Source organism: Poromitra crassiceps (genome assembly GCF_964638095.1).
Source record: "Poromitra crassiceps genome assembly, chromosome: 29".
In the NCBI taxonomy this organism is placed as follows: Eukaryota; Metazoa; Chordata; class Actinopteri; order Beryciformes; family Melamphaidae; genus Poromitra; species Poromitra crassiceps.
Window position 1 is genome coordinate 9,412,234 of NC_139641.1, and position 16,037 is coordinate 9,428,270.

At 44.5% G+C, this 16,037-nt stretch overlaps 1 protein-coding gene across 1 annotated transcript in view; it reads right to left on the reverse strand.

The window, feature by feature from the left end:
- Positions 1-16,037, reverse strand: part of LOC310800169 (dynein axonemal heavy chain 5-like) — a gene marked incomplete at both ends in the record, with an annotated part of 678,223 nt that overhangs the window by 5,616 nt on the left and 656,570 nt on the right. The window contains 3 exons of the mRNA XM_083662754.1: positions 2,625-2,777; positions 5,942-6,154; positions 10,234-10,449. Of these exons, the coding sequence (XP_083518880.1) occupies positions 2,625-2,777; positions 5,942-6,154; positions 10,234-10,449 (582 nt within the window). The remainder of the gene's footprint in view (positions 1-2,624; positions 2,778-5,941; positions 6,155-10,233; positions 10,450-16,037) is intronic.

A 16,037-nucleotide genomic window follows, 5' to 3' on the forward strand; every position in this document is an offset into this window, starting at 1 on the left:
CAGGTATTTGAACTAAAAGAAAAGAAAAGTCATTTTTGGTTTCAGCTCGACTTCGAAGCTGTGATGCAGACAACATGATGTGGCGATGGTGCACAGGGACATGGAGTGAAGCGAATGACATTTTGGCGACTGTAAGAGACGTGGTACGATTGAAAAAATACTGTGTGAGCCAACAACAATGGAGCGCACAGCCAGAAAAATGTAATCCAATATGACTGCTCAAACAAGAGGAAATGAAATGTATGCGTATTGTTTTTCTGCTGACTATTGCTGTAGTCGTTGGCCAAAATTGGACAGATTAAATTACAGAAAAGAAGTTTGGTTCCTTTCAGTAGTTCATGAGGTCAACTTATAAACTAATGGGTAAGAGCACTTTCCAGACCCTTTGTGTGGCCACCAGAGGCATCTGAGAAGCCCAAAAACCCCTGGTTAAGGCAATGGGGAAAGTTGATGTCATAATCGTATGATGTCATAAGGTCATGAAGTCATCATTTTATGATGTCATAATGTCAACACACTTTTTTTTGGTACTTCTTTCCACTTGTGAATGATTTTCCAATACCAAAATAGAGATACATACTGTATTCTACTTGAAAGCAGGGACTCAGCAGATGAAATCGTAATGACTATAGGTTGAGGCCACGTCTCGTCATAGACGCTGGTTTAGCTGGCTCAGCCTGGCTGGGGGCGGGGTCAGGGTGGGGTAAATTCCCCCGTTCTATCCATTCAGCAAAGTTAGAATTTAGCTGATGGCCCAGCCCAGGCAGACACGATCGGGGATTTAACCACCGCAGTAAACGCACATCTGAGCAGACGTCTTGTGTTCTGCTCTAGAACCCCCAAACCTGTAGTTTAGAGCCGCAGCACCGTCTTTTGGTGTGTCAGCCCATGAGATATATGGGCGGTTTTACCCCACTCGTGCGCCAGCCGTTTCACATGTTGCGGACTGTCTCTATAGCGCTGAACAGTCATGTGACATTTCTTGCCCCGGAAGAGAGTTCCCCATTCATTTAACCATAGACGAAAAAACCTTAGAACGAGTTTTAAGGCTGGAACCAAGCCAACCCGTGACCTACTGAACCCGTGATTCACCATAAAACATTTCAATTGGAGCAAAAACAAAAAATGAAGCCGGGGGGGGATCTAAAATAAATAAACAAAGTTTATCTTTTTGTTTTTATTCCAACTGAAATGTTTTATGGTCACTCATGATTCAGTAGGTCACGGGTTGGCTTGGTTCCAGCCTTAAAACTCGTTATATAAGGATTTCTCTAAATGTCTATGGAGAAAATGAATGGGGAAACTCACTTCCGGGGCAACATATGTCACGTGACCGTTGAGCTCTATAGGTGTCATCTGCCAAGTGTGAAATGTATGTAAGAGAACATCATGTTGAACCAGGGCCGCTGGAAGTCACTTTAAGCAGGGGGTGCTGGGAGGCGGGCCCCACCGGAATTTTTTTTTATGTTTTTTTTTTACTTTTTTTTGCCATATTTAGAGGAATATCTCATTTTAAATTAACATTAGGATACTGTTGTGATGTAATTATTCAGTATGTTCTCCTTTTCTCACTCCTTCAGATCAAAGAGGGAGATATATAGCATGATGATAATGCTCTATATCTCCCCATTTGCTCTGAATACACCAGTTAACATGACACAGACTTAACATGATAGAAATATTATCAGCAAACTTAATGACTACCGGTAGACTAATTATTCTGATGTGAATGGCAATGATTATATCAAGAAACATTGACTCCTCTCTTTGCTGTATAGTGGGAGGTGCATTTTTGAGTAGGCTATTAAAATAGCATGTCAAGTTCACATTTCTTAATTGCCAGATTAAACAATTCGTATTGGTTGTTGGTTGGTTCAACACAACATGCGCGCTTCTTCTTCTTCTCTAGCCTACAAACATGTAACTTCCTTGATTGTTATTGTTGATAATTCTATTTAAATAGGCTACATTTTCAGTATATCAATAATGCAATCATTTCCAGGAACATTCCCAAACAAGAAAGGAACATAGTGCACTGCAAAATATTTTTAATTACATTTGTAAACAAAAAATACAAAATAAATCGCCACTAGGGGGTGCTGCAGCACCCCAGTGTTTAACACAATGGAGCCCTATCTTTTCATTGTTGATTTGACATTTGATGAGCACTCACTGTCTAAAAGTAAAAACGTGAGGAAAAATGGGTTTAAACATTCCACAACATATTTTCTACAGTGGCGTTCCACCATAGCCATAGAAATAAATACTTCCCCTTTCATTTTCTAACAATAATTAAGCCAACACCCAATAATGCTTTCTTTTATTACATTGTTATGAGCCCCAGTTTTAGTCGTACGTGTACAGGACTTATCTTGCTGTAACTGTGTGTATCATTGCTGTTGTTTACTCTCAACATTGTTTTGTTGAACATGGAAAAATTAATCAAGTGTTACTTAAAAATGTTATAATAGTGCGCGCGTGTGTGTGTGTGTGTGTGTGTGTGTGTGTGTGCGTGTGTGTGTGCATGAGCAAATGTGTGCCCGCCGCCCCCCTCCTTGTGCCATCTGGCGTCGTTCCCAGCGGTGGCTGAGTACGGAGGGTAGCGGAGGAGCCGCGTGCGTTACCTGTCTCATGGCTGTCAAGAAGCCCTGTGGGTTGAAGAAGCCCGTCATCCAGAAGCAGTTGGGCCGCCCCTCAAAGATCCAGGCCTGGAACTGCCGGTTCCGCTCAAGCAACTCTGTGAACCAGAACCCCAGGGTGCTGGAAGCCCACGACGCCTGGTGGTGAAATCAGACAAAAACAACTTCTAAACGTCTCTAAAGGAACCGAGTGGGGAAGTGGAACAGAACAGAACAGAACAGAACAGAACGGAGCATTCCAGGTACAAAATTCTGAATCGTAGCCAGATTTTCTCCTCTCTTGAGTCAGTCCCATTCGAGTACAAATTATTCTAATAATGTAATATTTGCGGGAGCATGGCTTGAATGCCAAGAGGATGATTAAAATGCACGATACGGGAAATGTCGTGCCGACTCATATTTCTTTGCTGTTTTTTGCAACACCCCCCCCCCCCCCCCCCCCACACACACACACACACACACACACACACACACACACACTCTCTCAATATTAATATTTTGGCAATTTCTTCAAATGAAGTTGTTTGGAGGAAAAGTCATTTTCATCCATCATGGAAATGGGTTTGTGTGCACTGTGACAATGCTACTGTATGGGAAGTACTGTACGTACACAAATAGAGGGACGCAAAGGTAAACAGAGCCCAACAGGCCATCAGAGGTTGATCGATGGTGATGAGTTCCCTTTTAGCTATAGCGTGGCATATTTTGATCTCATCACAAACCGTGAAATTTCTCCTCTGATTGAGTGGAGGCAGATATGACCAGAGCCTGGGGAAGAGGCTAAATCACATTATCCAAACTGTGTAACCTGCATGGAAGCACAAAGATCTTTTAGGATATGTATTTGTCCCTCAGGTTCACCTAAAAATGGCTTATCATCATTCTTCATGGAACCCAATGAGGACTGAATAGCCGCTTGGAGTGGAGCTGTGTCCTGTGTGGCTGTGCTTTAAACAAACAATTCTGGGAAACTGAAGGACACAGAATGTCCCCCCTCCCGCTCAAAATGACATATATATATATATATATATACATATATATATATATATATATATATATGTCTTGTGATGAAAAATATTCTCCTGAAATTACCCTGGTGAAAAACGAAGACAGTAATCCTACAATACATTTAGAGGCATACCTTATAAATATGCCCTGATAGCAATATTATAAGATTAAAATAAAATAAAACATTTATATGATAAAAAATACCACACCTTCTTAAACATCAAATTCAAAGTACTTTCCGGTCCCAATTCGTTCAAATTCAAAGACCCAACACGGCGTAGTTTGAGACACGCATCAAGGTTCATTACTAGGGGTGTCACGATACACTCAGTTCACGATACAATACGATACACGATATTGGGTTCACGATACGATATTTTAACAATATTTTTTTGTGATCGATTTGTAAGTTGAGGGGGCATCCTCCACGCTAATTTGAGTCATTTCACCATTTTCATCCTCCGTGTGTCTGTAACGTCCCTCGTCTGTTCAAACAAAGCAATGAAAAGTAGAGCGAGCATGCAATCAGATGCAGATCAGTGAACCACCATGTTCAGCTTCTTTTCCTCACGATATGAGATTTCATCTCAACGATACATATTGTCACGTTTTGATATCGCGATATATTGTGGGAGGATATATTGTGACATCCCTATTCAGTACTGTTACAACACTGATAATTTTTACACTTTCCAGGCATAGCTGAAGGTTTGCTTAACATTAGCTTTCTCGCTTGCTTGCCCACTGTTTATCCTGCATCATTCAACTTCAATCACTCACTCACTCATGCACGCACAGATGGCGGGAGACACATGCAGACAGCGGGACATACAGTAGCCTTTACTAACGTAAAGCAAAAAAAAAAAAAAAAACTTAAATTTCTATTCTTGCACAAAATATATAAATTCAAGCGCTTTCAATGATCTATGCCTATTTCTGTCTAGTATTTTCAAAAATGTTCAAGGCCTTTTTTTCCTGAAATTCACAAACTTTCAAGGATGTCAAGCAGGGACGTGCAGAGAATGTCAGAGGGGCAGGGGCTGAAATTATTATTATATTATATTAAAAGTAACCTTACCCACCGCCATTCATATTTTTTCACAGCGCTGGTACAGGGAGAAAGCAGGAAGTGACGTTTCACTTTGGCTCTCTATATAATACTTTGTTTTGGCCAATGGCCAGCCCATTATGGCCACATACATACCTGATATCTGTGTGTCTCAAATTAAGACAGACGGTCTGTGTGCTGCTGTGCTGTATCACACGTCTGTGCATGGGCTGGCAATCTGAAATGTGCCGTGCGGCAGTTTCGGCTGCGCTGCCTTCAGGGGCGGCTTGGAAAGGCGCCTGTCCGCACAGTGGGCCATTAGAAATGCTGCATTCAGTGTCAGGAGAGCTCGGAAAAGGCAATACTCATGGAGTGCTGCCTTCGGTGACCGCTTGGAAAGGGCAATTTACATGCAGAGCGCCATTAGAAATGCTGCATTCAGGGTCAGGAGAGGGCACTTTTTACAGACGGGGGAAAAGGGCAGGGGCTCAAGCCCCCTTTGATGTCTATGTGTGCACGTGCCTGATGTCAAGGACCTGTGGGAACCCTACTTACTTACTTTATTGGTTTATTGTGACGGGACAATGCACATTAATGGACATGTTCAGAAATACAGAAGCCTCTATATACGAAAACATGTAAATATGCCGGAGTTAGCTAATGCTAATTTACATCCGTAGTCCCCAATAAATATCAAAACAATCACTCATTACATTCATTCAACGCACAAACTGAAATATACATGTAACGTGTCATCGCAAAAGATACTACAACATTACAGACATCAAAATTACAGCAAAACACAGACAGGATGTACACAACAAACTGATATACCTGTAGCGTGTCATCGCAAGAGATACCACACATTACAGACATCAAAATTACAGCAAAACACAGACAGGATGTACACAACAAACTGATATACCTGTAGCGTGTCATCGCAACAGATACCACACATTACAGACATGAAAATTACAGCAAAACACAGACAGGATGTACATGCAGCATGTCAGTGCTAAAAGAAGAATACTACACCTTCCATTCGACAGGTTACATGATAACAATACATAAATACAGTATGAAGGCTACTCTACTCTCTCTTAAGTGCTACACTTAAGTGGTGAAGTGCCTAGTGCAGGAAGAGAAGAAGATTTGGAAGGCAGCTATTAAGCTAGTGTTCACAACCCTGGATATAATAAATCTCTTAAGGAATATGATAGGAATATTTCAGTGATTGGTGACGTACCTTCTTCCAGCGTGCGGGGATGCGTGCGTCGTACATGCAGTCCAGGGCGTCGCGCAGGTTCTCACTCATGATGATGGTCCCGTCGATGGCCAGCTTGAGGTCCGTCAGCGTGTTGCGGACCAACACAATGACCCGCTTCATCCGGTCGATCTCCTGACGCAGGAAGATGTTCATGGGCTGGAAGGGACCCATCTTCTGGAGACGCTCTCTCACCTGGTCGCCGAGAACAACATCAAGATGAAAGACAGGTTAGAGAATGTGCCTGAACTTTGTGAATTTCCACTGTGGGTTTTAACAATGACTCTCTTTACATCCTAACCTCTAATCTAACCTATGAGCATTGAGCTTCCAAATAGAAACACCGGTAGCTGACATTTGTACCGAGCTGTGAAATAACTTGCCGTTAAGGTTGAGACTTAAAAGATTTTCGTAAGGACGTCTTCCTCCAGCCTGTAATCAAATCACCGCCCACCTCAGCCACATCTTTTCGTTTGACATTCAAGATTCCAGATTTTTATTGTCACTCCGTAGTACAAGTATCACGTGTGAAATTCTTGTGCTGTAGACTCCGTTATAACATAGTGCAAAATAACAGGGCATATAGGTGCAGGAAAACAAGAGAAGCAACAAGCAATAAGGCAGTAAAGCAATAAGACAAGTCAAAGACAGTGACATCTTCACTGCACATGGGTGCAAATAGCATAGACAGATTTAAACATAATTAAACATTCTGTTTGCACAGGTGCATATAACATGACATAATTAAACATTATGTAATGGTAGCAGCTGCAGTACAGCTACTACATGATTGTTTATTTGTGTATGTTAAGGAGTCTCGTGGCCTGTGGGAAGAAACTGTCCCTCAAGCGATTTGTGCGTGCTTTTGGGACCCTGTATCTCCTCCCTGAGGGTAACAGGGAGAACAGGCTGTTGTGGGGGCGGTTTGTGTCTTTGATGATCTTCAGGGACCTCCTGAGGCACCGCTGGTTGTACAGTTCCTGCAGTTCTGGCAGCTCACATCCTGTTACGTGCTGTAATGGGGCATTCCTTTAAAACTGGGAAATGGGAATGTGACGGTTCAAAGGTCATGAGCTGGAACGTGACGTCACCAGTGCTCGTATTTTCTCTCCCAAACTCATAGGAGCCTCAGCAGCCCCGACCTAAAAAATCCAAGATGGCTGCTGGCCGCGCAACAACAGTAGTCAAAATCATAGTAAATACTGTTTATTAGCACTTCTGTCTTGTTAGTGTCTAATTAAATCAGCTGTACACACAGCACTGTCTAACTTCTATCTGTGTGGACATGTTGCTGCAGTGTTTGTATGTGCAAAATACCGCGAAATGCCTTGTTATCAACTGTTATTGCTAACGATGGCTAGCCTGGGTAGAGCTAAGGTACAGCTAGCCCTGGCTGGTTTCCCGACTGTTTTAATGGAACGTCGACAACTCGGCTGTGACGTCCCTCAACCGTGAAATCCTTCGCTCCCAGTTTTAAAGGAACGGACCATAACAACATCTAGGGCCCTATCTTCGCAACGGCAGTAATTTTGCGTTAGCGCCCATTTTGCGTTGGAATAGCTCTGCGCAAAGCCCTAATTGTGGGCGTGTCGCGCTTCACGTCATCTCGGCGCAAACCTCTGGGCGTGTTTATGCCCATAACAGGATTCACAAGGTGAGATCACTCCCCTTAAAAGCCACAGCGTCACCGCCATCACGTCTGTGACAGACAGCAGCTTCTTTCTTCCTCAGTGCAAGCAGAGTGACAGAGTGAGATAGAGAGAAAAGAGAGAGGGAGAGAGTCAGAGAGAGAGAGAAAGAGAGAGGGGGGAGAGAACGAGGGAAGGAAGAGAGAATTGGAGGATGAACCAGTTCAGATTCGTAACGAAAATTGATGCTTTTGTAATTAGTAGCCTATTAATTAGTCGTTTCGCTCATATAGGCTATAACATACACATTTAAAAAATATTCGTTTATTTAATAGGGTAGGTGTGATGTGTGAGATTTTAATTTTAGTCTATTTCAATAGCCTATACCAGAACTTCAATTGCAGGGAGAGGTTACTGTATAGCCTACTGGCCGGTGTTGTGTCAAAAAGTGATTTGCTGCCAGAAACTGATTTTGATCAGTGGGACCGCGCACAGCGCTGCCTCAGTGCCTCTACCCACCCTGTGCACCGACCCACCCGGCCTGCCTACCCGGCCCAGCTCACACCTTCTCCGGGGAGACCCCCCTCCAGGACACGGCACACTAGCCGAACACTTAAAAGCATATCTCCCCGCGCTACACGCAGACCATCGTTCAAAACGCACAAAACCATGACAAACTAATTCTCATTTTTAAATCAAGGTGTGTTTTTTTTCTGCAGTGTAGGTTAGTTGAAAATCAACGTGGCATTCTGAGGAGGGAAGTGTGTCCGCGCGCGAGCCGTGCGTTATGGGCCTATCCAAGCGAGGATTTCCTGCACTGCGTGGAGAATACTGTCTGCGCTCAGGCGTACGCCTGGCGTAGAGTTTTTTTTGCGCTAAGACCAGCTATTCCGTGGCGTTAAAATTGAGAGCACACAAGGCCTTTTTTTCTAACACATTGCGCTGGAACGCCTATTTTGGCACGGGCAACGCCCAAACCTCTGTTTACGCTCGGAACCGACGGTATCTTGGCCAGAGCGCAAAATGACACTTGCGGGAGGGAGATGATAGGCTAGAGGCCCACGGACACGCCTGGGCCACGCCTACACCTGTGTCTGCGCTTAGATCCCAGCGCAAAACTGGATGGTGGAGGCAGACGATAGCTTAAAGTCCCTGGAAACCAAAATCCACAAAAACGTTCTAACTATGTTATTTAGGGTCTTATGTTAGTAATTGTCTGCCTCCGAAATTATTATACATTACTTTCAACCCAAAGCCTTAAAATCGACACTTTTCTACAAGATTCTACAAGATACTTCCTCATTGAAGAGAGCAGTGCGCGAGGTGCTAAAATGCAGGAGCTTATGACGTCATAAGCTCTATATAACCTTTGTACACGCGCGCAATCTGCCCTCCTTTTGTCCGTTCTTTGCCCCCAGTGACAGCGCTCCCTCAGTGTCCGTCTGCCTCCCACTCTGTGCCGAGCGCTATGCTGCGCTCGCTCTCTCTCTCTCTCTCTCTCTCTCTCTCTCTCTCTCTCTCTCTCTCTCTCTCGTGTGAGAGAGAGCACAGAGAGAGACACACAGCCTGGTGACGCGAGGTTACTCACACATACACACACACACACACACACACGCTGTGCAGTCGCAGCAAGAGTCCCTCTCCGAGCAACGAACACACACACACACACACACACACACACACACGCACGGTGTGTGTGTGTCGATCTCTCTTTCTCTCTTTCTCCGTTTCCCTCCCCCCCTCTGTCTCGCGCTCTCTCTCTTGGAGGCTGCTGCAGATGGGACATGCCCACACATTCCGCGGGAGAAAACACACTCTAAAAAATAATTTATTCTCATTACTTTTGCCAGACTGTCAAACCTAAATTTATATACTTTGCGACGTTCATCATCGTCAAATTTGGCTGGTGGCTTATTAACATAGGCTCCTGTGATGTGATGAACTCAAAATGCGAATAATAAAATATTTCTGGTTTCCAGGGACTTTAAGACGCAGGGAAGATAGCAATAAGAGGCGCGCAAACGGCAGCGCAAACGATAGCGCCGTACGAAGGTAGGGCCCCTAGTGTATTAGCAGTCAGTTTGGAGAATATGTCAGCATCATTATTGGAAAGTTTGAACATTGTGGGTTTGGCACGGGCATATTAGGACATTCTGACAGATAAGATATCGTGCATTCTATATAGCCTCCTACAAACTGAGTTTGGAAGTGTTGAGAAGTTGAAGATCTCTTCTCTTCTCTTCTCTTCTTTCCTTTCTTGATCATACATTCAAACCGTGCACATGCTCAGACACAAATTGAGTATTGGATGTGCGGTTTCTATAGTTACTTTCATTTGCAAGGATCAGAATAGAACAGAGGAGATACGTTCCATCATGTATCCTAGATGTTCTTCTCCAGTTCCTATATTTACACGGCTGATACTGTCATTTATCGGGGTTAGTAGTTTTATTTCGTTGAAGCTCGCCTCCCACCTATTGCCATCTCTGCGTGGTACACGCTATCGAATGCTCTTACCTTTTATTGCTATAAAAGTGTCCTTTCCAACCATCCATTAGACCGTTGACACGATGCAGACTCCTGAAACCTGAAACCCCTCTTACCTGCATCTTACACACACACATATCCTTCCTCCCACGCACTTACTTCAAATGCGACGTAGTCTGGGGGCAGTTTCTCCAGCATATCGTCTGCCAGTCTGGCCACCACAGCCTCCCTGGTCTCCCCGCCTCCCGAGGAGCTGTCTTTAGGCTGAATGCTGAGGATGGTGTCCAGCACGTCCTTAGCCAGCTTACTCTGGTAGGTGATGTCTGCGTTGGGGTGGAGACCGAACACCTCTGGGGTGTCGTAGGCTGGTAGACCCTGGAAGACAAAACCCCTTCATCAATGAACCTGGAGGTGACTTGCTGCTCATCCTCTCTCACTGAGCTGGCAGAGACAGGCTGGCAGAGTGCAGGGAAGAAATGCTCTCAGAGCATGTGGAATAATGGATAGTTATGTGATATTTGTATTAAGAAAGGAAATATATATAATGCTATTATTATTATTATTATTATATATAATGTATAATGCTAAAAAAAAAAAAAAACATTTTTATCCCCCATTAGTGCTAGTTTAATTGATTTAACCTGGTTGCTGCTCCACCCTCTGCCGATCTGGGGAGAGCCGAAACTGGCTCCATGCTTCCTCCGAGACATGGGCAGTTAGCCAGCCGCTTCTTTTCACCTGACAGGGGAAGCTTCACCGGTAGGACATAGCACGTGGGAGGATCACGCTATTCCAACCAGTTCCCCTCCCTCTGAACAGGCGCCCCTAACGACCAGAGGAGGAACCACATCAGCAACCAGGATATTGCATGTTTTTGGTGAAGGGGGTTCCTATATGAAGGAAACCCCCGGGAGGCACGGGGAGAACATGCAAACTCCACACAGAAAGGCCCTTTTGACGACCCCACCCGGGCGGTGGGCACTCGAGGACATGCGGACGGGCACGCATTCCTTCAGTGTTCACAGCGTCACAGGTGGGAATCGAACCCAGGACCTTCGAGCTGTGAGGCGACAGCGCTTACCACTGCAACACCGTACCCCCCTATAATGTATAATGCTATGTATAATGCTATGTATAATGTATAATACCATGTTTTAATTCTCCCCTCCAACAAACAAACAAACATTTTGCCCAAGCCAGGCCTTCCTGGGCAAAACCCTTTTAGAATTTCAGAATTAAAGCACAGGGACAGCAATATAATTTAATTTAATATAATTAATTATAATTTCCTTCCTTTATTTTGAGTCTTTTTTTGGTCCAGCAGCAGTTTTCTCAAGAACTCTGGGCATGTGCATATTAACGACTTCTTATCTACATTTTTTAAACCAAAATCCTTTCACAGGGAAATGTGCAGCTATGCTTTCACTACTGCAAATGTAAATGAGAATGAGCTGTTGAAGTTGCTGTTTGAACCAGTTATCAAAGCAGCTCAAAGGAATCCAGAGAAAAATGGCAAAATACAGAAACTCCACCCTGGTCTTCTAATAGTGTATTGTATCTAAAATGATACATTGAATGGCTTTGACTGGGGACATAGGTTTATGTTTGGTGAAATTTACATACATCTTATGTCAACCTTATCTAATGAGCATGGTTGGATTGGAAAGACTTACGTTTCTTGATGCTGAAAATCTGCCTACCAAATGCACTGAGCTGGAACTAAACATGACTTTAATTGGCTCAAAGATATTTTGCAGTGAGTGTCTTTCTCAAGGATGACAGGAAGACGGACGCAGTGTGGCTAATAAGGATTATTAGCATAACAGTATAATTTAAAAAAAGTAATATAAAAGTAATAATAACAGTATAATTATAATATTGATGCATCACATCTTACCTATTATAGTAGCTGAGACCAAAGCCGTGTGAATCGGAGATTGCGCTCTTGATGATTATAGAGTCTGTGTCTGTCTACCGGGCCGGATAGACCCGGAAGTGAAACGAAACTGCTTACGGCAGCTGCCTGCCTTCAACTGTTTCGCTCTGCCTAGCAACAGACCATAAACACGGAGAACGCCATGCAGGGGCTTGCTACTCTCACGAACATCTCTCGTTATATTCTAACAGTTTGTTTGGAAGTCATTTACCGTAGTTATTTTGTGGTTATGGCCGAAGTGGCTGCCGCAAACCGTTTCATTTCACTTCCTGATCTGCCCCGGCCGCAGACAGACTAATCGTCAAGACAACACTGGCCGATTCACTCGGGGTTCAAGCGAGACTACTCGGCGTTGGTCTCGTCTACTATTAGAGGTAAGATGTGATGCATCGATATTAAATTTAGACTGTTTAATAACAATCGAAAATCTTGCTCGTAGCTGCTTTAATAAAAACTAGGAAATTCAGAAGAATTTCCTAATGTTCAAGTTGGAATGACTGCGCAAGACTTTATAATAAAAAAACAATATAGAAATGAAGTCACTCAAGAACAAATGTAGAACCAAAATGTCGTATTAAGAGATGTGAGATGTGAGCTTTAAAAGATCAGTTTTATTTCATTTCATTTTCAGAGAAACCTCTAATTCACCCTTTAATACATGATCAATGGTGTAGTAGTCTCTCTTATAAAACTGCAATTACCAGAAAACAGCATCACAATATAGTAAAGTATAATGTGATTTGCGGTGGGATAGGTTAAAAAAACACGATTTCAGACGGCAGCCCGTCTTTATTGTCACACGAACACACTACAACACATGCATGCGGCCACAACACACACTCATGCTGACGGTGGCCGGTGAAATATGTCCTCTGCATTTGACCCATCCAGGCTTGTCCTTTCCTCCAGGGGGCAGGCCAGGAGCAGTGGTCGCTATTTCTTTCCAGCGCCCAGGGACCTTCATTGGACCATTATTGGACCAACTTCAGATGTTGTCGTCACGATCTTCTGCATTTTTTTAGTGGGGGGTTATGTACGGAGGAACTCCCTGGGGGGTACGGGGAGAACATGCAAACTCCCCGCAGAAAGGCCCTTTCGACGAGATAGCCCAGCTGGGCAGTAGGCACTGGAGATATGGGGGGGTCACAACTCCAGCGCCCACAGCGTCCCAGGTGGGAATCGAACCCAGGACCTTCGAGCTGTGAGGCGACAGTGCTTACCACTGCACCACCGTACCCCTAGTTGTGTTACAGAGCAGCATGTTGTCTGCTTAGACTGAAATCAATGGCACTTTTGGAGGTAAAGTGTGGCATACACTGGTCTGCATCATTGCTTGGTAGCATTCCCAGTGTTGATGGTAGGCACAGCAGAGGATGTACTTTGTCCTCCATAACCGTCTGGTATGCTGCTGCCACTCTTAACACATTGAGTGCCAGCGACGCCATATGGCGTCATTAGAAATTTACCGTAGAGTGCCAGCGACGCCAAATGGCGTCAGTAACTCCAAATTCTTTTTTTGACGGGGGGGTGTCGATCTAAGCTTCTTACGTCGCCTCTAACAATATTGTAGCTATTGGAGGTCGATAACCTATTTTACAAACCCATTAGGTGGCGACAGCACTCTCCTGATCAGAGAAAAAGGAGCCAAACACACAGAAATAGTCACTGGGGAAAAGGAGGAAATCGCATCGCATCCGTCCGTATGCATCGACGTGCATGAAGCACAACGAGCACAACGCCAGCTGTGCCCCGAGCAGCAGCATCCGCTGTCACAACTGAGCACCTCCGTGTACGCTGCAACAGCACATTCGCATAATCAGCCTTATTATTCCGAACTGGAAGCATGCGAGCCCGTGACAAACACACGCAGAACCAAAAGGCTGGATGTCGCGCACCATTCACTGTGTGTGCGCAGCAAACTCAGCAGAGACTGAGAGCCACCAGACACATAAGACACACCCAGGAGGCGTGTGCAGTTGAGGGGGGGGGGGGGGGGGGGGGGGGGGAGACGCAGAGCAGCAGAGCAGCATACACTTCACCCAGACAGACCCAGACATCAGAAAATTAGCTTCAGAGTCAGTGATGTGCTTGAAATGTTTAATTTCACAAAAGGCTCATTATCTCAGCTCGTAGAAAAAAAGGGATGTTTTTGCTTCAATCAAGCTATCTTCTCCGGCTCATAACTAAAGAACGGAAAATGGGATCAATAAACTTTTTTTTGCAGGTGATAGAAGAGAGTCTCATCGTTATTTGTGCGTGTTCAGTGTTTACATAGTAATTATTAAAAAAATTATATGACTGTTTTAAAATGCATTGCGGCCTATGTGGCACAGCAAGCAACCTTTTGCCCAAGGGCCGTGGCACTCAAAGTGTTAAAGACATCAACAGACTTCAGCGCATCATCCTCTGCGCCGAGAAGGTAATCGGATGCAACCTGCCATCCCTCCAGGACCTGCATGCAGCCAGGACACTGAAGCGGTCTCGCAAGATCATGGCTGACCCCTCCCACCCTGGCCACAAACTCTTTGAGACACTCCCCCACGGCAAGAGACTGAGGTCTGCCAAGACCAGAACCACCCGCCACAAGACCCAGCTTCTTCCCAACCGCCATCAGCCTCACCAACAAGGCCCGGAGACCCCCTTCCGCCAAGGACCTCACCAACAACCCCCCCCCCCCCCCACACACACACACACACACACACACACACACACACACACACACACACACACACACAAACTCACTACCTCCTCCTAAACTCAACTGAACTCCCCCCCCCCATAAAACTGGAACTCATATCTAATTTAATGCCTGTTTAACTGGGACTGTAAATTGATGTAAATTCCCTGCACATTTAATGCTTATTTAACTTAGCCTGTAAATTTCATGTACATTCAATGTAAACTCTTATTTAACTCCGACTGTAAATTCATGTAAATCCACTGCCTATTTAACGTCTATTTAACTCAGTCTGTAAATCTCATGTAAATCCAACGTAAATTCATATTTATCATCCACAGAACACTTCGCCACTCATGTACATATTGTATATATTTACTCGATTTGATTGCACTTGCAACTTTGTGATTGTCTTTAGTTATCTTCCTACTTCTTATCTCTGTATATTGATGTGACCGCTACGCTGCATACAGACACTAAAGGCTGGCTCACACTACAGGATTTTCGGGCCGATTTATGCCCGATTCACCCCTCCCGAGAATCGGAGGAGAAATCTGGCCTGGCAGCTTGCCAAGCTTGGTCGGGCCCGACTTTCGGCACCGATTATCTTGTAGTGTGAGCTGTTTGCAGATCCATTCTTAAGCCTCCCGATCTGCTCACAGCCTCATCGGGGCCGTCCCGATCATATCAAACATGTTTGATATTTAGGACTGAAAATCTGCGCGAATACATCATTCTGCTGCTGCGGGAGACTCCCGTCATTATCGTTAATTGACGCGGCTCATTTGATGCACTGCAGGCATCAGATAGGCTACCAAATACCAACAGCACAGAACCATGAGGATTTGGGGGAAAATGTCACTAATTTATATCACAATGAATGACTAATGAATAAAAAGTTGTGATATCGTAGTTTTGAGCCCCTGCCAGTCAGAGGCTGTAATCTCCTACCTGTTTTATCAGGCAGTGTGGGGAAAAAAGGCATTGCTGCTGCGGGAAGCATTCCAGTCTATCCAAACTTTTGCCGATAATGACATGCAGCAGGGGAATATATTTTGGTAGCGCATAATAGAGTCGCGTTGTTTACACGCATGCTAACTACCGTGAGATTCATTTGTTTAGCGAGACGGGCATGAAAATGAGGAAAAAGAGAGAGAGGTGAGGTGGGGGCGGAGCGCTTTGGTCACTGCTGGAACCCCAAAAACGAAACAGGTTCTGAGTATGGCCGGGCATCAATGTGATTATCCTGCCGATAATCTTAATAATATCCTGTAGTGCGTGGTGCGCCACATTTACAAATCTTGTAGTGTGTGCATGTTTGAGATTCTAGGGAAGATAATCTGGGAAGAT